Below are 23,440 nucleotides of genomic sequence, written 5' to 3'. Positions count from 1 at the left end.
ACGCTTACTTTGACTAACTTTGTTTGTTTTGTTCAGTTTATGCTCGGAAATTGTTTACAGGTTAGGCAACAGAGCAAATAAACAGAACAGGAGGAACACATTTATTTTCGAATAAATATGAGACTTTTATTCTGTTATTCTCACACCGAAAGCCCTTTTCTGTAATTAATCTGTTAAAAAAAAATAAGAATATTAAGAAGAATGTAAAAAAAAAAAATATTACCAAGAGATATTTGCAGGGAATTTATCGCAGTGGTTGGAAGTAAATCAGATCAATGCAGTTCTGTCATGTGTTTGCAGCCACTCCCTCAGACTACACAACAACAACATGCTGTTCATGTAGATCATATCTGAATGATATTAAATGTGGACACTGCATGTATTTATCGCTGTTCTACACATGTAGCTGAAGCTTTGTAAAATTATCCAGCAGTAGATGCAGTTTGTGGGACAACAACTGCAGCAAGTGTCTCTCAGCACTGGACTCATATTTTAGTCCTGTCAAAAAAGATCAGACACTCAAACTATAAAGAGAAAGACCCTTCTGTTTTTCCCTGTTTTCTGTTTTGGTTCTTTGTTTGTTCTCCACTTGATGTCCAAAGTGAAATCTGCAATGTTAGTTTTATTCCTCTTTTTACTGTTCAGGGCTCACTGGGATTGATTTTCGAGGACATTTTTAAAATATTTATGGTGGCATATTTTTAACCACTGCAAAAATGCTTTTCTTACTTCGTATTTTTTTTGTCGTTTTTCCCGGCCAAATATCTAAATTCTTAACAAGCAAAATAATCTGCCTTTGGGGTCAGAAAAATAATCTTAATTCAAACAGAAACAAGATTGTTGTTCTTACTCCAGATTGCTTGTTTTAAGCAAAAAACTCACTTAATTTAGATTTTTTTCTTTCTTTCAGAACACAAGACATAATATCTTATGTAATTTTACTTGTCTAGTAAATGCATCTTGATTTAAGATTTTTTGTTGTTGTTGATATTTGGGCTGGAAACAAGACAAAAATACTAAGTAAGAAAAGCATTTTTGTGCAGTTTGTTTATCGGCATTGTGCTGTCTATTTATGTCAATTGCCTCAATTGAATCGGTTAATGTTAATGAACCCTTTATAATAACCAAGCAACACTTTCAGAGTGACAGTGAATATAGGTATCTAGATATAAACATAACCAGATAAGAATTATAAAATATATTAAATGTTAGATAAGATGTTAGTTTTCACCATGCCCACTCAGCAGCCATATCACCCTGTAGCCCAAGACTGGTTTCCCACTGAAGCTAAGCTGGGTTGAGACTGGTCAGTACCTGGATGGGAGACCCCCTGGGAAAACCAGGTAGCTGCTGGTATAGGTGTTAGTGAGGCCAGAAGGGGGCACTCACCCTTTGGTCTGTGTGGGTCCTAACACCCCAGTATAGTGATGGGGACACTATACTGTCAATAAGCACCGTCCTTCGGAGGAGACATTAGACCGATGTCCTGACTCTCTGTGGTCATTAAAAATCCCAGGATGACCTTCGGAAAGAGAGTAGGGGTGTAACCCCGGCATCCTGGCCATATTTGCCCATTTGGCCTCTGTCCATCATGGACTCTTAATAATCCTCATATACTGATTGGCTTCATCACTTTGTCTCCTCTCCACCAATCAGCTGGTGTGTGGTGGGCGTTTTGGCACAATATGGCTGCCGTCGCATCATTCAGGTGGATGCTGCACATTGGTGGTGGCCCCCCCCCCCCCTTCCATGTACAGCGCTTTAAGTACCCAGAAAAGCGCTATACAAATGTAACTAAATGTTATTATTATTTTAAATATCAGTGGTATTTTTGGTGTATTTGCTGGTTATTTCTGTTATAGATCACTGTGCCATGATTCCCATTATATTGTCTATGTGATACTGTAGTTAGAGGGTGAACATATACTGTACAGCATAACTACAACACATTCAACATCACGAGGATCAATATTTTTTTTGTGTCTTTTTAAAAGCAGGTTTTCTCTCATTTTAAAGACCAGGCAGTTTGTTGAGACGATATTTTGCTCCTATAATGAAGTGATTCATATGTTAAATATATGGTGTTTTTCTGTCTGAAGGTGGAGGAGGCTGAGCAGGTGTACCTGCTGATGAAAGAGGAGTACAGGATATCACGCAACGTGCGTCTTTCCTGGTTCCTCAGCCGTCTCAATCAGGTCGTTCGGCCCAGTCCACAGTCTGAGCTGGTAAGAGACAGACTGGGATTATTTAGTGGTCGACTGATGGCTTTTGCAATGAAGAAAAGGGTGAATGATTGGAGATTTAATAATTTAATAAAGTTTGGGGTTAGTCCATTTTTTTTTTTAAAGTTTCTTTTGCTCACTTATTTGATCAAAAATAAAAACAGAAATATTCTGAAATATTACCATTTAAAATAGCTGTTTTCTTTTTGAATATATTTTAAAATTGAAATTTATTTGTGTGATGCCAAAGCTGAATTTTCAGCATCATTACTCCAGTCTTCAGTGTCACATGATCCTTCAGAAATTTAATTTCTTATTATTATCAATGTTGAAAACATGTGCACTGATTCATATTTTTGTGGAAAGCATGACAATTTTTTTTCTTCAGGATTGTTAAATGAAAAGGAAGAACAGCATTAATTTGAAATATAAATCTTTTGTAAAATTATGTCTTTTCTGCCACTTTTGGTCAGTTTAACACATCCTTGCTGAATAAAAGTATGAATTTCTTCCAAAAAAAAAAAAAAATCTTACTGACCCCAAACTTTTGACCGGTAGTGTATGTTTAATGATGGCAAATGAGATTGCACAAAGTCATTAAATAAAATGAACACTTGCACAATATATACTAGCTGATAACAACCTCAAAATGGTCAAATATCAGTCAATTAATCTTAATTTAATATATTTCCATGCATGTTTTAGGTCTTCCTTCTATACCTTGAAAGCTAACAATAACAATTTTATTGTTCAGTTATTGCAGTAAATCACATCTTCCAGATCCGTTCAGATCTTCATGGATCACATGTCACTGTATCCCATCATATCCTGTGAGAATCTCTCTGTGTGTGTGTGTGTGTGTGTGTGTGTGTGTCTGTCTCTGTTTGTGTTGCATCTGCTCAGCTGAAGTCAGAGAATGAGCTGGATGTTTTGAGCGTCCTCCCGAAAGGATGGCAGGCCGATTCTCCTCCCTCGTCCTGCTCGTGTCTGCTGGTTCCCTCCACGCGTGTGACCTTCCTGGCTCGCAGGTACCGCTTCATCATCGAGCTGGACCTGAGCCCGTCCACCGGGATCGTGGTAAGAGATCGCCACCATCACATTCAGTGGCTTGCTTAAAGTCTTTTGAAAGTGCAGTGTCATATGTTGCTTGTTTTCAGGATGACAGCACAGGAGAGATGATCTTTGACGAAGTCTTCCATGCTCTGTCTCGGTGCTTGATCGGTCTGGCAAAACCCTTTAAAGTCCCAGGAACTGATTACGTGTTCCAGCCAGAGATATTCATCACTATTCTGGCGTATTCCTCCATCATTGGCCTCAGTTCTCATCAGGTCTGGATCGCAGGGAATTGTGAATTTATAAGTGCACATTAGTAGAACGCTTTTTCTGACTGGTTATATGCAATGATTCTGGCCATCAGGTGTTGGTTCAGGGCTGTCAGCTGGACTGTATGGATTTGGAGCAGTTCTTGCATCAGATCTATCAGCAGCTGAGAGCCGTGGAGAGCAGCATTGCTGACGTCCTACAGCAGCAGCACAATCAGGCAAGAGCGCTTGTGGTTTTTATACAGGCATGCAATAAGCAGCAAGAGGCCACATTGTAGTGCATTACAGCAATTTTACTAAAGCTAAATACAGGACCTAAAATGAACACTCATCAAGCGCCAAATGCGAGTAGAAATCGGCATATGAAATGGTCATTCGCCTGTTGGCTGGTAACATTTTGTATGAATTCTTACAATCAATGAACGTGAACAATGTTCGGGACAGTTGACGGGCCAACGCAACATCGTCATAAAAGTTTAAGTCTAGTCAATTTAAATTATCAAGTGCAAGAAGACGCTATGTATCCTTGTAAACATAATCGGTCATGTCTTAAGTGAATGTAAACAATTGAGAAAGTAAACATGTGTATCCGCGCATTAGCTCTTAAAGTGACAGCAGCCTAATATTCCTGCTACTGTCTGTTTTTTAATGCCGGCGTGGCAAGAAGTTAGTTTTAGTCCCTGGTTAAAGGGTAAGAAACAACTTAGCATCGGTAAAATCACTGTAATGCACAGCCTGTGGCTTATTGCTTTGGCAGCAACAGGAATATTATAAAAGACACCAGTGTTCACTGTCCTATTGTGTACTAATCTTGCATAACCTCTCATATGTTGTTGTTTAATTAATGTTCATGTGTTATGATATTTCACAATAATTTTACAGTCTACTATTCAAAAGTAAGATTTAAAAAAATAATAATACATGTATTCAGTAAGGATGCATTCAATTAATCAAATGTGACTGTAAAGACATTTATAATGTTAAAAAAGATTTCTAATTCAAATAAATTCTTTCTATTCATCAGAGAATCCTGAAAAAAAAAAGGATAATTAGAGTAACAATGCTAAAAATTCAGCTTTGATCACAGGAATAAATTGAATTTTAACATATATTCACACAGAAAACAGTTCTTTTTTAATTGCAATTATAAGTCTCAATAGTTTTTACTGTATCTTTGCTCAAATAAATGCAGTCTTTGTGGGCAGAAGACTTTTTGTCAAAAACAATCTTACCAACTTACCAACCTTAATTTGTTACATTAGACTCTTTGTGTGTGCAAAACGTCTTCTTTCTATGCTCTTCAGTTCAATGGATCTGTTTATCAGTCCTTTTCCAATGACGCTGTGGAGGAACCGTCTCAGAGGAAGCCGGGGGTTTCAATGGTGACGGCAGATGTCGGGCTGGTCAGCATGGTGAGGCAAGGGATTCTGGCACTGCAACTTCTGCCTCCAAACTCTGGTGCAGGTCAGTGTCTCTATGCGTCCTGTGTCTAACCTGATGTTGAATTTCAGTGAGCATCACATTTAGGGTTTTTTGTTGGATTAAAACGAACCCTGATGCGAATGCTCTGCTAGTGCGGTTCATTTGAATAAGTGTGAACGCTGCCATCCGAACCAAACAAGTAGACAGAGACCCCTGAAAAGATGGGTCTTGCTCTGCTTCCAAATTAACTCTGGTGCGGTTTGAAGGAAATATGAACGCAACACCAACCAAAGACATGTAAACGAACCAACGGGACATGATGTCACAAGATGCAACTCTATAAAGAACAGAATACTCAAGCATACCTGTTTTTTCTCATCATAGTCATGATGTTGCTCATCACAGTTCGGTACAGGCATCAGAACCGTGTCTCCTCGCAGCAGATCTTTGTTTGAGTGTGTGATGGAGGGATTCCTGCCATGTTTTTGACTCCTTTACATATTTTATAAACTCTTCATGAGTTCTTAGCTGTCAAAATACCATTATATGTAGGCTACGCACATACAACGAGCACATTTAGCCCAACACAGCATTGTTTTGGATGTTCGGTAAGTTCTGTCGTGAAATATACTTAATAAAAGCCAACCAATTAGGTTGTGAACATATTCCTATGCCTTTAGGTTCAGTGTTAAAATGTCAAATGTGAATGCTAAGGACTAAATGTTTTTTTTTGTGGTCCGGACCAAACGAACCAAGCAAACTGGTTTATTTATTTAAACATTTTTCATTAGTTTAAGCACCCACAAACAAAATTAATTATACTATGAGTGATTTTTAAAGACAAACTAGTTACTCAATTGACCAAAGTTTCCCATGTTTAACCAATTTATCCATGGCTAAATGACGTGTAAGAACATAACAAAATGTGGTTGGTTGCTGAGTGGGCAGTAAAATAAGTGCATGAATGGTTATTTATAAAGTACAAAGAATCATCTTTTGTGATGTCCTGCAGGTATAATAATCATCACTGATGGAGTGACGAGCGTTCCTGATGTAGCTGTGTGTGAAACTCTGCTGAACCAGCTGAGAAGTGGAACCATCGCCTGTTCCTTTGTTCAAGTACTGCTCAGATCCATTTTTACATGCCACAAACATATTAATGCTCATTACAATACCAATCAAAAGTTTGAGCTAAGATTTAAAAAAAGTTTTGGAAAGAAGTCTCTTCTGCTCACCTTATTTGATCAATAAATACAGAAAAAAGTAATATTGTGAAATAATTAATTAACAATGTAATAGAAATAAATTACATTTTACTATATAGTCATATAGAAAATGGTTATTTTAATATGTGTTTAAAGCTGAATTTTCAGCATCATAACTCCAGTCTTCAGTGTCACATGATCCTTCAGAAAGCATTCTGATATGCTGATTTGCCGCTCAAACATTTATTAGATTTCAAAAGAACAGCATTTATTTGAAATAGAAATATTTTGTAACATTATAAATGTTTTTACTGACAAAAACATACTGACCCCAAACTTTTGAACGGTAGTGTAAATGCAGTATATTTAGTTTGACTGTGTAACTGGTCTGTTATAAAGCATTACATTCCCTTTTGTTCTGCTGTGTTTCCCTCAGGTGGGTGGCGCATACTCCTACGACTGTAGTTTTGGCTACATCCCCAACGTGGAGCTGATGAAGTTCATCTCAATGGCAACCTTTGGCTCCTATCTGTCCATGTGTCCAGAGTCCGACTCGACCGGCGACGAGATGAACGCTTACCACCGCGCCTTCCTCACATACTCCTTCCTGAGGACTGGCGAGTCCATGAACCCAGAGTACTACTGCTGTAAGCTCAACTCAGGCTTAAGAGAAGGTCCTGCTGAGTATTTTATTGTTTTAGCATTTCAAACTGTCCATGGTTTTTCATAGAAATATGCTCCTCTAGTATGTTTAAAATAATAAAGATACTATACATCAAAAGTGATGTCCGGCCTAGGAAAATTGACATGTTCACCCTTTATTCAAATAATTAAAAATGTGTTAAAGATTTTGTAAGCACTCTGCGTAGTTGTGCTTGGAGTCAGTAGTTTTATTTGTGACATATTTGTGACATTGTGTAGGAATAAATTTTGGCCTGGCTGTCATTCAAAGAAATTATGAGCACATGCACAAACGAGAGAGCCAACAAAATATTAATAACTGGTTGTAGTCAATGCATGTTGTGAATGCATGCTTTTTCCTGTGAACTGTGCATTTTTTTGCATATTAAAATAAAACCTGTAGCTGTAGTTTGCTAAATAATTTTGGACATCACTTTTGGCCACTACTGTAAAGGCAATTTTATATTTAAATAAGTAATGCAATGACATTTTTTGTGTTATTTTAGTATAATTAATACTATTAGAGTATTTATTAATGCTTTGAAGTAGCTTTTATTTTTACGTTGACATTATATTATGTTGTATTTTCATTTTAACTTTTATATTTTTTATTTGGTTTTGTCATTTTTTTTATATTTCTATATATCTTTAATTGATTTTTTTTATTTTAGTACATAAACATATTTATTTCAGTCTAATTTTCATTTAAGTTTTGTATATAATATTTACGCTTTATTTAATTTTAGCTTTTTTCAATTGCGGTTTAAAAAAAAAAAGTTTTAGTCAACCGTACCAACAGTGAGAGTTACTAAAGTGTCCAAAAACTTTATATGGGACCAGTGAACATGAGCGTGAATGTTTAAAACAGGCATTAAACAGTTACTGTTTTATTAGGCAAAATCAGATCTGAGAACCGCAGAGAAGGAAGGAAAGCATTCAGAGATGTCTGAGCACTTGAATATTTCTAAGAGAGAATTGCTCTGTCCACTTAAAACACTCGGTTAATTCACCACACATCATCAGACAGCAAAGCCATCAATACCAGAGCGCTCAGTGTCTCAACCCTGTCTGTGCACTTTCAGTTCTGCCTCACAATCGAGCAAAATTTATGTCACAATAGAGCCGATTTCACAAGTGCTCTTGAGGTTTGATCAAAAGTTACTTCAAATGTCATATGATTTTCAGCGGGTCATCTGCTTTTTTCCTTTTGTAATGTCATTTGTGAAATGAAGCATCGGACTGCATGGAAACACTTTCACTTCTAAAACTTCTAGACTCAGGATTTGATTGGCTGGTATGCTGTATGCATACATTTATATATGCATACGCAGACACACACACTCATTAGGTTTTATTATTGCATGCGGCGATGCAAACAGCACTGTAATGACTGATCTGTGTCATCCTTTTGTTTCTAGTCTCCCAGCACAGGCTCTTTAATGAACACCTGGTGTCGGCCAGTGGAAACCCCGCCTTAGTGATGCGCAGGAAGAAACACACAGAGAAGGAAGTGCATGCTGATTTGATCAGTGTGCTGTCTATCAGATTGAGAGAGGGATACACCATCCGAGAGATTAACATCACTAAAGGTACTTTAACCTCATACGGTGTGGTATTGAATGTTGAAATATACTTTTATAATGATCTTATGCAAATTATGTATTTTATGCGTTTAAAGGTGAAGTGTGTTTTTTTTTGTTTTGTTCACTATTAGTATGCCATTCATGGGTTTATCTCCCCCAAAAGTGTAATCATTGAGCCTCCCAGTCACCATCTAAACATTGAGAGCGGTCCGCTCTGATCCGCCAATCTCTTTTCAGCTCAACATATAGTGTGTAGCAGGAAGAGCCAGAGGGTTTTTAGCCGGTGTGGGACCATGACTGACGTTACATTGGAAAATAAATCTTCAGTTACAGAAGTGCAAGATACAATTGGCTGCATTTAGACCTTCAAAGATTAAACAAATCATGAACACATTAAAAGTGACTGTCATTGCAATGCGATACTGCATGCTACAATGGACACTTTATACAGCATCAGTTTAAAATGTTTACTCTGCATCAAACAGTTGTGGCGCATCGTGTAAAAAAATGCTCCCGGTGCAGACACATTGGATGGGTTTATTATAAAGGTTGGATGGGTTTATACTACTCAGGCCCTGTTTACATCTGGTATTAAGATGCATTTTGGTCGATCAAGATCACAAGCAGACAAGAGAGACATACCCGTTTATTCCTGTTATTTTATTCTTCTCTCTTTTGTCCACTTTTAACCACTTCTGTCCTGATTTCTTCGAGGGGAGGGTCAATGGGAGGGTAAATGTATGGACTTTTTCAGATCTTTTGATCTAATGGACGCAATTTACACGCCCCGGAGAATAAAGAACATATGGAGAGCAGTAGCTTTTCTTACAGCTCTGACAGCCGCAAGGCCAAATGCGGTGAGTGTGTGTTAGAAAGCAAGAATGGTGCTTGGTACGTTTTCCAAACTCGCGTCTCCAGCTGACAAAGTTAAAATCCCGTCAGGTTAGCACGCTTCCCATAATGTTTACGCATTAAGTCAGTAGGCAGTAAGTGTTTTGCACTTTTCAAACACTTTCAACCACATGAGGGTTTGTTCTACGAAAGCAATCCGGTCGAATGTGTTTTAGACTACCTCTGTAAGTAGTTGAAAGCGGACAAGCTCAAAATGTTTTAGACTACGTTTACACCTGTATTTAGCGTTGTCCACTTGGGATCCTATCGACCAAAACTCATCTTAATAGGTGTAAACAGGGCCTCAGTTGCTTACTCTCATGGCACATAGCAACACCGCTAAAAGTATGTTGGACCTTTTATTGAAAGTAGCCTACTTTTACCTGTTGAGACATGCCTTCACAAGCACCCGAAGGAGCTATGTTTGTGACGTTCGATGCGCGATTGGGGATACGCGACAAGTAAAAGAATATGCTTTATTTTTGTTATTCTGCTACGTGCCACTAGTGTCACCAAAACTACATACTTGACCTTTAATGCACACTTGAAATAGGTAATTGGAATTTCTCAATAATCATGTAATCATCTGTCTCTCTATAAGGAGGAAGTCAGCTGGATGTGAAGCTGGTCCTCCTCTGGAAGCACAACATGCGCATTGAGTACCTTGCCGTGGCGTCCTGGCCCCTGGATCCAATCAAACGCACCACTTGGGTGGAGGTGACCATGGAGGGCAGTTATGACATCCTCCATGACATCAGCTGCACCATGCGGAAACCAATCACAAGCCCCTACCGGACATCTGTCATCCGTCGCTTCTGGAACACTCTGCAGAGGTCAGATTTCTGTTTTAAACACTGGGTTCAGTCTTAACTTGAACGGCGATTTTAGATACTTTGCTGTCAGTTTTAGTTTGATGTCGTAAAGTAATAATGCTGTATATCATTTGTTCTCAACAGCATAAATCAGACAGACCAGATGTTGGTGCACCTGCAGTCCTTTAATTCCATCCCAGAACATTACACCATCCCCGAAAGCACAAAAAATGGTGTTCCTCTGTTTTACATCCCACCTGGATCCACCACACCAGTGAGTTAACACACAAAACTAAAGAGTGCAAAGGAATGTTAACTTTATGTACATTAAAGAATATTGACACAAATGTATCACAGTTTTCAACATTGATAATAATTATAAATGTTTCTTGAGCTGCAAATCCTCATATAACAATGATTTCTGAAGGATGTGACACTGAAGACTGGAGTAATGATGCTGAAGAGTCAGCTTTGATCACAGGAATAAATTGCATTTTACAATATATTCGCATAGAAAACAGCTATTTTAAATTGTAATAATATTTCACAATATTACAGTTTTACTGTATTTCTGATCAAATAAATGCAGCCTTGGTGAGCAGAAGAGACTTTAAAAAAAGTCTCTTAAATTATAATAATAAAACTATTTAAACCATACTAAAGTTTTTGTTTTTGGTGTGTTTTGGTGATATTAATATGCTAACCATAATCCTGCTCTCCATCAGGTTCTCTCCCTCCAGCACAGTGGCTCTAAAGACTCTAGCCAATCGCAGTTTGCCTCCTACTGGAAGCCTATCCTGTCCATGGACGCTAACTTCTGGCAGCGCTGGCTGCACATGCATCGCATCGCTATCATTCTGGAACACGACATGTGAGTGAACTCAGCCTGGACCGGTCAGCTGTCAGTATAGTTTAGCCCTCCTAGTGTTGGGAAAGTTACTCCAAAAGATTTATCTTGAGTTGATATGAAAACGTAGAGACTTGGTTTGGAGACTTTATTTACTTACTACACGTCTTATTTCGAACAATTCAGTGGTGCGTTTTAGTCCAAAGAGAAATGGCTGAAATGGCTCTAGTTTTTAGCTGACACCAAGTTGAGTTGGTATAAAAAGAGAGAGACTTGTTTTGGAGATACAGGTAATGCTCCATATATAAAGTCAGGGTTCAATGAATCCCTCTGTTTTGCTTTATGTCTCTCTGTTCAGCCCAGTCCCGAAGCATGTGCACAACGCTGGCAGTAATGGTCGATTCAGTACCGTCCAGTGTCGCATCTCTCACTCTGCGCTCACCTCGCTGCTCAGGGACTGGAGCAGTTTCGTCCTGGTGGAGGGATACTCATACGTCAAACTTATTTACAGGTACATGCACAGTTAATTTGCCAGATTTATAGAGTAGTGTAGCAGTGCTTTAACAGGCATTATTCCCACAGTGCCTCTGAGTTGCCGCCTGTCTCCTTCTATCTGGTGCGTCTGATCTCTAAAGCTCCCTGCATGGTGCTGCGATTGGGCTTCCCAATAGGAACTCTTGCACACACCAGGAACAAGGTGAGGCAGTGTTTTTCACACCAGGGTTCAGTTCATTTGATGGGAAAGCTGATCTCAGAACAGCACAGCAAGGATCCACATAAGATAATGAGTCACTCTGACCCTGTTTGTAGATCGTGGATGAACTTCGTGAGCAGATCTTGCGGCTGCGGTTTCCTCATCGAGTCCAGAATAAGGAGGCCACGCCAAAGACCAAACGAAAGATTCTGGGTAACGCATCACCCTCCAAGTCCCCGCCTCTTCCTGTGCCCAAACCGGGGCTGTCTGACAGGCCGTGTGTGGTGGTGCTCAACAAACCTCTTGAAAAACTACTGATCAGGTCAGTGAAGTACACATAAAACAATAATGGATCACATTACTGTTATCTGAATTAAGTTTTTAGCATATACAAGAAGTTAGGACAGTGTTACAGTCAACTTGAAGTCAAAATCGACCATATTTTCTTATTCCATGTCTTATAGTGGACATTTCATTGGTGTGTGTTAGTCCAAAGGAAAAAAAAATCCTCTGAAATGGCTTTTGACACCAAGCCTTTTTATTTTTACAATAAATTTTTTTTCTTTTAGGGACAGTTTTCATGATCAATTACTGATTGATAAACTGGATTAAATTCCATAGATTCATGCTTTTCTCATTGGTATATTCAGTTTTATGCCAAAATGTCACATTTTAATAGTACAATGGTTTGAGAAACCCTTTTTTCTTATAGACTTTTAAAATATTTTTAAAAGATTAAAAATTAACACAGCATAGTTTTTTTTCTGTAATCATTTGTCTTCGCTGCAGTATAGGATCACGCTATCATTCATTCAAGTGCTTTTAAACCATTCAGTCACGATAAGATGCAAACATAAGAACTTAAATCTGTACTGACGTGCTGTTGGTCAATCTCCTGCCTATGTGACGCACACAGGACTCGTGTGCACAGAATGCCGCTTCAGACAGTGCGCGTGTTGAGTTCTCTTTCGCGCTTGAACGGACAAAAACACACAAAAGTATGCCAAAATGTCAGTTTGATCAAGTATCCTCGCAAGTAAAGTCTTAAATGAGTTAAAAAGTGTTAAATGAACGCAAAGAGTTGTGAGGACATAGGATGCGTGTCAGAACCGGATCCGCGTCATGTGCTTCAGATCTTAAAGTGACAGCAGCCTAATAAACCTGCTGCTGTGGTGTCTGTCATTAATGTAAATCACAGAACAAAAGACAAAGAGAAAATCACTTTTGTAGATTTAATTAGGATTCATCTGTGCAGTGAAGACTGTGAACGGTTTGATAACTTTAAATATCATATATTACTACTATCAAATATTAAAAATATACTGTATTTATGTTGTTTCTACATTAATTTGGAGATTACATGTGAAATTATTACACTATAAAAGTGTTTTTAATCGATTGACAGCTCCATCTATCTATCTATCTATCTATCTATCTATCTATCTATCTATCTATCTATCTATCTATCTATCTATCTATCTATCTATCTATCTATCTATCTATCTATCTATCTATCTATCTATCTATCTATCTATCTATCTATCTATCTATCTATCTATCTATCTATCTATCTATCTATCTATCTATCTATCTATCTATCTATCTATCTATCTATCTATCTATCTATCTATCTATCTATCTATCTATCTATCTATCTATCTATCTATCTATCTATCTATCTATCTATCTATCTATCTATCTATCTATCTATCTATCTATCTATCTATCTATCTATCTATCTATCTATCTATCTATCTATCTATCTATCTATCTATCTATCTATCTATCTATCTATCTATCTATCTATCTATCTATCTATCTATCTATCTATCTATCTATCTATCTATCTATCTATCTATCTATCTATCTATCTATCTATCTATCTATCTATCTATCTATCTATCTATCTATCTATCTATCTATCTATCTATCTATCTATCTATCTATCTATCTATCTATCTATCTATCTATCTATCTATCTATCTATCTATCTATCTATCTATCTATCTATCTATCTATCTATCTATCTATCTATCTATCTATCTATCTATCTATCTATCTATCTATCTATCTATCTATCTATCTATCTATCTATCTATCTATCTATCTATCTATCTATCTATCTATCTATCTATCTATCTATCTATCTATCTATCTATCTATCTATCTATCTATCTATCTATCTATCTATCTATCTATCTATCTATCTATCTATCTATCTATCTATCTATCTATCTATCTATCTATCTATCTATCTATCTATCTATCTAAACTATTATAGTATTTTCATTTTAATGAAGTGACGTGTGGCCAAGTATGGTGACCCATACTTGGAATTTGTGCTCTGCATTTAACCCATCCAAGTACACACACACACACACACACACACACACCCAGAGCAGTGGGCAGGCCATATTGCTGCGGCGCCCGGGGAGCATTTGGGGGTTCAGTCAGTGCCTTGCTCAAGGGTCTCAACTCAGTCGTGGTATTGAGGGTGGAGGAGAGTGCTGGTTATTCACTCCCCCCAAATTCCTGCTGGACCTGAGACTCGGTCCGACTCTCTAACCATTAAGCCATGACTGCCCCCAATGGCAGTTTGTTTTAGTCATTTTGTTATGGCGTTTTATTAGTTTTTTAATATTTTAATTTAGCTGTAGTTTTAAGTTTTTTATTTCTCATTTTATGTTTTTCATCTAATTTTTATATTTTATTTGAGCTTTATTTCAATTAACCAAAATTATTTCGAATACATTTTAGATAACTGTTACAACATTAATTTGAATTAGGGCCCAGATCTGTTCTGACCACTACTGACGTCCTGCTACAGGTACGAGAAACTTCCGTCAGATTTCCACACCCCTTTCATCCTAAACATGGAGCCGTTTGCCCAAACGCCCATCATGGGTGCCCCTCTCAGCATGGCTGCCAGCAGGACAGCGTCCTCCACCGTGGCATCACTCTCCCGCTACTTCCTGCAACAGCGCTGGGTTTGGGCCGTGCAGAACGGGCCAGGAACCGCTGTATCGCTGCATGCAGTCGCTCATATCCTCTCCATGCTCTCTGAGTGAGTCTGAAACATTCATGGGAAATTCCGAAGAGAAGACATTACCTGTAATAAACGTCTTCGTATAATAGCATTTACACAATGACTAATTCATACTTGATGCTTTTTGCACAGTATTCGCTTGTCTGAAGGCTTCCATTTTGCCGCCAGCGGGGAGGGTATTGTTAACATGGTGACAGAGCTGCCAATACAGGTGAAACAACAATAAACACTCTCTGCTAGTATATCCCAGTTTTGGCATTTTGTTAGCGATGCATATCTAACTTTCAGCCATAACTGTGTATGCAGAGTCTTCCAGCTGATTTGGACGGAGAAAAACACACCTGCATAGTCCAGTACATCCTATTTCCCCCTCATTCCACTTCTACCAAGGACAGGTAACGCCTGTGCAAACCAGAATTTGATTTTCTGTTCACTGCTAAATCCTTAATCCTGTAAAGACTGAAATATGAAATCATAGTCAGTAAAATATTATATTTTGAAACCGAATTGTTTATTGAACCTTTAAACAAAATATTTTACTTTACACAACTTAACAATTCTTTTTTTTTGTGTGTGTAGAGTCTCATATTTTATACATCAGGCTTTTATGGCTCATATAAATAATATAGAGAGAATATAAAGGTCATACTCGGAGTAAAAAATGTCACGGTTTTATTCAGAGGACCAAATTGAGCAAAAATATGTGGTTTGGTGCAGTTGCTGATATGTATATGGCCAAAAGATTAATTTCTGATTGCTTGTAATGTTAACTACTTGCATAAAATGCATATTAATATCATTCTATATCTCCCAATAATATGTCTTAGTAAGATTATGCAGTGCAATACAATGATGACTGAGAGATTAACAAATAAATGTTCCCCGAAAGCTTGATGTGTCATAATTGAGACATTTCAGCATGATTTTTCTAAAAATTATGTATAGATGACCAAGTAAACCTGAGTTGCTTCAGTCCAGTAAATGAAATATTACTAACAATATTTAAGTTATTTTTATGTTTACTTTATATTTTGTGAACCACAAACTGAAGGAGGTTGTTTTAAACTATTAACTATCAATCAGATGACAGAAGGTAGTGTAGTAGATTGTGTACAACAGGATTTTTAGCAAAGTTTTGATCATGTTGATAATTTAAAAACCTTAGAAATTTGCATATCCAATACGATACAGGCTTTTATAAGGTTGACTGGCTTCGGCTGAATGTTTTCTATGCTTTAATGGTATAGAATAAATGTTTGTAAGGCGAAGCGCACAGTACAAGACAGAAACCAATTACCCTGCGCACATTTAAATGTTGTTGGTGCCCACTTTACACAGCTAATCACATACTAGGTGCATCAATTACAAGTCCATTTGGTTTAACTGTTTTTGCCGTCGTGCCCATAGTTTCTCCACAGATGATGACAATGATACTGAAGTGGAGGCCATAGATGTGGACACAGAGCTGAGTTTGGTGACGGAGTGTTGGGTGGAGCCTCAGAGTGGAGCCGTTTATAGCTCACTGGACCAGCAGCGGCACTTTCACAACCTCACATACCAGGAGATTCCTCAGGCCGTTAGTAACAAGTAGCACCACCACATCCTTACTTCCACTTACATGTGAAATGTTTTTGAAAAACAAACAAAATTTATAAATGCTAGAGCTGCACAATTAATCATTAAAAGATTGCCCATACGGTCTTATTCCTAAATGACAACAATTCGGCTATGTCTATTTAACCTTTGAGAAGTACGATCACAGCGAACTTTCAAAACTGTTGAGAGCCAGAGAGTTGTCATGTATATTTATAATACAGCTTCACAAACACAGTATTGTTATTTTTGTCTTACAATAATTCAAATGATCACAGAAGTAATGGGATTAAAGTTTATAGTTCAGATAAAAACACTGATGTCTATGGTAGAGATCAAAATAGAGCAGATCCCCTTTTGAAAGTAACTTGCCGCTTCAAATAACGATTGTATTGATTACATCGTTACGCCACCAGGTGACAAGAAGTGACTGTTAAAATATGCATTTGTCATTAAATCATTCATTCAAGAGATCAAAAATGTTCAAAAATGCTGATTCATCCAGTACTGATGTGTAAAGTGAAGTCTTTGAGTGAATCATTCATTCAAACCAGTTTTATAATTTTTTATTATTCATTCTAATTAATTAAACATTTTTAAATAGACTGCAGCAATTCATATTTTGTCAGATATTTTTATAATATTTTTTTGTCAGAAATTGCATTATTTTATTTACTTGTCTGTTTAGAATCGTGGGAGAATAAAATTTAAAAAAAAAACGATTCTCAATTTATCCAGAATCTCTAATAAATGCCTAGTAATTGCACCTATTTTTTTTTTCGAAATTCTGGGACTTGACAGTGATCAATAATGATATTAGCATTACATGAGACAGCGTTATTTTTGTATTATAATTTTTATTAATAATTTTAATTATTTCATTTTTTAAAACTTTACTATTAAAAACTGTCTATATAGTTTTTATACATTTTTAAGTTAAGTTATTTTAGTACATCAAGTTAAACAAAAAAAATTAGACTGAAATAGTTTTATTTAATTTTATTTCAGTTACAGTTTTTAATGGTTTTAGTTTTAGCTAACTATAATTACCCCTGACTTGAGCTTTCATAAATTGGCATTGACAAAGTTCTATAATGTATTTCTGAGTGAACTTTTCAGTGAATATACAGTAAAATAAGGTGGCAAAAAAGTGATATTTTCACAATCCAATTATAATATATATATTTTTTAATATAACGTCACCACTCCACTACAGCGAGAGGAGAAAAATAATAAAAGTGAACAAAATCACAAGCTTTGGAAATGGGCCATTATATTATGGCAGCAACAGGTAAACTATACAATGTTAATGTATGTACATTCAGATGAAAGGGTTCTATCAGGCGCTTCACGGACCCACTTTATTTTAGGTGGCCTTAACCTCTATGTACTAACATTTTAATTAATAATTTGATACATTGCACTTATTGTGTACATACATGTTTTTACATTGTACTTACATTTTGAAAAATACCTGCATGCAATTACATCTGTAATTAATTTCTGTAGTTACATTTGTAATTACACTGTTGACAATTACCTTACACCAAACCCTACCCTTAAACTTACCCATACCACCACACCTGTGCCTAACTTTACCCGTATTCCACCTCAATATCAGCAAAGGTGTTTTGCAATACAATTTGAACACAGTAAGTACATTGTACTTATTTTTTGATGTAAGTACATAGTAGTTAAGGCCACCTAATATAAAGTGGGGCCATTTAAGGCTTGTTTGTTTAACTAGTCAACCAAGTAGCAGTGGTTGTGCTGTATTTTTTTTTTTACAGACGTCCATATGAGAAAGAAGGACCAAGCAAATAGGGCCTAAGGCAACCATCACTAATATTATTGCTCAGTAATTACTTAGTAAAACAATAGTATTTTTCCCTGCTCATGTGGGTTTTGTTTACATCAGTTTCAGAGATGGAGAGTTTTGACTTTTTGATTATGAGATGCATACAAAGGGCATAAAATATATATATTTTTTTCTCCATTTCAGATTTTTCCACGTGATCTGTCGTGCATGACCACAATGATCACTTTTGAATACCTCATTCAGCTGTGTCAGAATAAAGAGCAGGTGTGCCCACTCAACGGCGTCAAAGATGCTCCAGGTACAAACCTCCACCATCATCTGTCCCGCACACAGTCACAATCAGTTTTGCATGCACAATGTGATGTGGTAACTCTTTGTAGGCGAGGTCCCCGCCACCGCCGCCGCTGCTGCTGCTGATGACTGCATTCACACTGTGCCTTTCCAGTTTGACCTGATGAAACTCTTGCCCAAGTGCCAGCAGATAGAGCTCTTCTTCTACACCTTTAGCCGAGGTACGACTGGATTGTTCATCCACTTTGATCCTTGTCCTGTCCTTTCTTACATTCATATTCCTTTATTCAACCATCAAATCAGGGCCTCGTTTCACTCTGTTTCTGTTGACCTTTAACCTCTGCTACAGAGGGGCTGGCGGATGTGTCCCATAGCGCCTCCTCTCTGCCCAACGACCTCCTCCTCGGCCTCTTCCACGGTTCTCTGCAGAACGAACTCAGTGATCGAGAGATCCCATTGACTGACAAGGATCATGTGGCGTTCATGCATCACATCCTGGAGCGGGAAAGAGATGGTCATGTGGCTCCATTCTCACTACCTGTCATTAAAGGTGATTCGATTGTATATATATATTTTTTTAAAGCTAAAATGTCTATGACATTCATGCAGGCAAATACACATTACACTACCACTCAAAAGTGTGGGGTAAGACTTTTTGGTAACACTTGACAATAAGGTTTCATTAGTTAACATTAGTTAATGTATTAACTAACATGAACTAACCATGAGCAGTACATTTGTTACTGTATTTGTTCATCTTTGTTTACGTTAGTTGATATAAATACAGCTGTTCATGGTTTGTTCATGTTAGTTCACAGTGTATTTACTAATGTTAACAAGATTGTAATAATGTATTAGTAAATGTTGAAATTAACATTAACAAAGATAAATAAATGCTTTATAAGTGCAGTTCATTATTAGTTCACGTTAAGTAATGTAGTTAACTAATGAACCTTATTGTAAAGTGTTACCGATTTATTATTATTTATTTATTTTTCAACACTTTACAATAAGGTTCATTTGTTAACATGAGTTAACTACATTACTTAACATGACCTAATAATGAAAAATCCTTCTACAGCACTTATTAATCTTAGTTAATGTTAACTTCAAATTTGATAAATGCATTATTGAAATCAAAAGTTGTATCTGGTGATATTAGATAATGGACCTGAGCTAACATAAACTAACAATGGATATTTGTGTTTTTCTTAACTAACATTAACAAAGATGAATAAATACCGCAACAGATGTCTTGCTCATTGTTAGTTAATGTTAGTTAATGCATTAAATAACTTTAACTAATGGATCTTATTGTAAAGCACATTTAAAAAAAAAAAGAAAGAAATTAATACTTTTATCCAACAAGAATGCATAAAATTGATCAAAAGTGACAGTAAAGACATTTATAATGTTTTCTGTTTCAAATAAATTGTGTTCTTTTGAATGTTTCCTTTAAAATATGAAGCAGTACAACTGTTTTCAACATGATTATCAGAAATGTTTCTTGAGCAGCAAATCAGTATATTAGAATGATTTCTGAAGGATCATGTGACACTAAAGACTGGAGTAATAATGCTGAAAATTCTGCTTTTGATCACAGGAATAAATAACTCATTGAGATAGAAAACATTTTAATTGTAATACAATTTCACTGTTTAACTGTATTTTTGATCAAATAAATGCAGATTTAGTGAGCATAAGAGATTTATTTTAAAAACATTAACAAATCTTACCAACCCCAAACTTTTGAATGGTATAGGGATGTGCCCGAAAGCCTATATCAGAATTCGGAAAGGCATGTAAAATGAGAAATGCATTCTGTGGAGCCTCTAAAGGGACGTGGTTAGGATTGCTGCGGTAGTCGGTTACATTACAGTACATCAGTTTTCACTTATCATCTGAAGATAGTAAGAAGAGATGATTCACAGGGTGATGTCGAAGGATTAGGTATGCAACAGATCATGAGCGATATCAAATATCTTATCTTGTATAACGTGTGGTCAGCAGACCTCTATACACAGAGTAGGCATGATCGCAAATTCGCACAAAAGTGAAAAGCGAGCACACATTCAAAAGTGATTTCAATACCCCGCATATTGGTAGGTGCTCCCTGATACCTGCAAATTATATACAGTATAATTTCCTAACTATATAATTGTGAGAGAATGCGAAATATTTTTTCCCTCCCATCTCGTATGTTTTTCCAACACCTTGGCTGAATCCGAAATCGCCCCCTAAACCCTCATTCACTATTCCCTACGTTAGTCCACTAATATAGTATACTTGAAGGAGTGAATGAAAACGAGTGCGTGAAGTCGAACAGCCATTGAGTGTACATTAGCTGTACACTCGTTATTGCGGTGCAATGTGGGATTGAATGAGTGCACTCAATAAAGTCCACTACAGGTGGCTGTCCCCTCAAAAAAAATCCCTATTTGAGGATACAGGGGGGGATTTTGGATTCAGCCCATGTCTCTTTAGGGGCTCAGAAGAATGCGTCATTTCCTTTCCGAACATAGGATTCATCTTTGGGCACATCCCTAGTAGTCTATACCCCATTAATAGTAGTTAACTACCATGATTTAGGAAGGATAGTGCTCCGAACCATAACAGAGCTAACATGAACCCTAGAAAACCCTGTGAAGCCGTGATTTACAGAATTTAAAACAGCTAGAACAGATCTGCGTCATGCCTAACAACGTCTCTAAGCTGTTCTAGATTCACTGTAAACCACGGCTTCTTGGGGCTTATTGCTTTAGGGCATTTTCACACCTATAAATCGTTTTTTTTTTTGTTACAATGTTGCATTTTCTTCTTGGTTCAGTTTGCTTTCACAAGGCATCCTTTCAAAGCGTACCAAAATGTGTTTATGCAAGTCACATGCGAGTACAAATGTTCTCTAATTGGTCTCTGCGTCATCCATCAAGATGATTGACAAGTTCGCTCCATGAGCTTATTGTTGCTTTATTTGTAACTATTGAGACACAATACGAATGTAGCCGTCATTCCTGCTGTTAAATTATATACTACATTTACACAACCCAATTACACAACATTTTAAGGTGAAGAGGGGCTCTTTTGGTTTTCAACTGTGATGTGCTGACTCAAAGAATCAGACACTTCTGCTATTTATCTAGCACATTTCCCATTATGAATTGTAATACCATTTAGTTTATTGTTCTGTTGGGTCGAATTGCTTTCACATCTCAAGCGACCCATCCCAGAGTTTGTTTGCAATCTGGCTGAGACCACCTCGTTCAGGCAGTCTCGGAGCGATTGTTTTAGTTCGGTTTCCGAGCACGATTGCCGTGTTCACACATGCCTAAACTAACCGAACCAAGGGAGAAAACGCACCAGGTTCCCAAACAACCGCTCAGGCGTGAAAGCACCATTAGTTTGTCCTAATAGAACTTAAGTTGTATTAAACCCAGAACATTATTTAATTTCTGGAAATGCAGAACAACCACAGATGGTTTGTTGTTTTAATTTCCTCTTGCTGAAGTGTTTGATAAATTCAATAGCATTGTGATCAGTGAAGGAGAAACAAAATGTTTAAACTAAGTAGATGATTAAAAAAGAGCTTAATTGAAAGACTTAAAGCTAATGGATGCCAGACATCCCAAATGAAGCTTTAAGTGATTCATTAGTAATTAGTAGTGACATAAGAAGAGATCATTATTCTCATTATGTTATTATCTGTGTGTATGTGTGTGTTCAGAAGAGAGCTTGAAGCCTCCGGAGAGGCAGGACACTGTTCTTTCTTTCCACACTATAGGAAGCAGTAAAGAGGTGACGGGCTCCTCCAGCACACTACAGGTACGTCATCTCATATTAGATCTCCACTAGAGTTCAAATGCCCAGCCACACTCATAACCAGGCTACACACGTGTGTAAAAACTAGTTGCGTCCCAAATGACGCACCACACTGTGCACCTAAACCATGTATTTAATCATACGTGTGTAGTGTATGAATTTTATAAGCTTATTTTGTCATTCAACATTCTACCACGTAATTAAAGCTGCGACAGTCGAGTGGATGAAGTGTCCAACATTCCACTCTTTGTTTTGTTGGTTAATTAAGTGCATCATCTGGGTATTTAACCCTTTCATGCATGAATTATTGAATCGCAAAGTAATAATTTTTACAATTTTAGTAAAAATTCAACAAGTGAAAAATCATGCCAATATTTTTTTCACAATATATTTTATTTTGAGGCAGTTACATATCTCTCCACTGCAGTGGACACCATGCATCAACGGTATAAAAAGTGATTCAATAGAACTTATTGTGTCTGAAATATACATAAGAACATTAAATAACAACAACAATAGAGAGGACATTTGAAAAACATATCATTCTAGGTCTCGAAACGTTGAACGTGACTGACTGAATGGGAACTCATTTTATTTAAAACCAATTAAAACCAGTATCATAATTAGTCTAATTTGATTTACCTTCTTTCACCAATTAAAACTATTAATAAAATAATTATGAAATATATAATTATGAAAGTATATGCCTACACTTTTATATGACCTAATAAATAAATATAGACTGTAAGCATTTAAATAAATTATAAAATATGAAGACTATTTAATATTGCTGTTTAATAAAACTATTCAATTGTAAATTATATCATAATTTTAACTAAAACACACAAAATAAGGTGGAATCTAAATATAGGCCCAATATACCCTTTGGTGCATGACTTCCACTGGAGTGGACAGATGTATTTTCTGTCACAGAAAAAAATGTACAAGAAAAATATTATTAAAATCTGGATAGAAATATTTGTTACATCTTATTTAGCTATACTTAAATATTTTTTGTTCCTGTCTGGTTATCTGAGAATAAAAGGATTTAACACTTATTCCTGAAGTACATGGTGCATCTCCTCTTTCCTTCGTCATTTTGAATGTATGATGCAATATCTCAAAACAACAAAGAGATGCAAAGACAATAATTAAATTGAATCGTAGACAACGCTTTGGGGGTTCGCCACTTGGTG

The 23,440-nt window shown here is 36.7% G+C and overlaps 1 protein-coding gene across 1 annotated transcript in view; it reads left to right on the top strand.

Moving 5' to 3' along the window:
- szt2 (SZT2 subunit of KICSTOR complex) overlaps positions 1-23,440 on the top strand; it is a 126,035-nt gene that overhangs the window by 131 nt on the left and 102,464 nt on the right. Inside the window, exons 2-23 of the mRNA XM_079841133.1 lie at positions 2,100-2,225; positions 3,126-3,299; positions 3,380-3,550; positions 3,640-3,762; positions 4,849-5,008; positions 5,979-6,085; positions 6,608-6,818; positions 8,271-8,441; positions 9,928-10,159; positions 10,283-10,412; positions 10,864-11,009; positions 11,344-11,496; positions 11,568-11,682; positions 11,796-12,001; positions 14,507-14,743; positions 14,858-14,936; positions 15,032-15,120; positions 16,133-16,301; positions 18,321-18,435; positions 18,518-18,649; positions 18,778-18,978; positions 22,150-22,247. Of these exons, the coding sequence (XP_079697259.1) occupies positions 2,100-2,225; positions 3,126-3,299; positions 3,380-3,550; positions 3,640-3,762; positions 4,849-5,008; positions 5,979-6,085; positions 6,608-6,818; positions 8,271-8,441; positions 9,928-10,159; positions 10,283-10,412; positions 10,864-11,009; positions 11,344-11,496; positions 11,568-11,682; positions 11,796-12,001; positions 14,507-14,743; positions 14,858-14,936; positions 15,032-15,120; positions 16,133-16,301; positions 18,321-18,435; positions 18,518-18,649; positions 18,778-18,978; positions 22,150-22,247 (3,345 nt within the window). The remainder of the gene's footprint in view (positions 1-2,099; positions 2,226-3,125; positions 3,300-3,379; positions 3,551-3,639; positions 3,763-4,848; positions 5,009-5,978; positions 6,086-6,607; positions 6,819-8,270; positions 8,442-9,927; positions 10,160-10,282; positions 10,413-10,863; positions 11,010-11,343; positions 11,497-11,567; positions 11,683-11,795; positions 12,002-14,506; positions 14,744-14,857; positions 14,937-15,031; positions 15,121-16,132; positions 16,302-18,320; positions 18,436-18,517; positions 18,650-18,777; positions 18,979-22,149; positions 22,248-23,440) is intronic.

Source organism: Gobio gobio (genome assembly GCF_949357685.1).
Source record: "Gobio gobio genome assembly, chromosome: 17".
Classification (NCBI taxonomy): domain Eukaryota; kingdom Metazoa; phylum Chordata; class Actinopteri; order Cypriniformes; family Gobionidae; genus Gobio; species Gobio gobio.
Note: the sequence above shows the minus strand (reverse complement) of the source record. Positions and strands in the feature narration are given on the sequence as shown.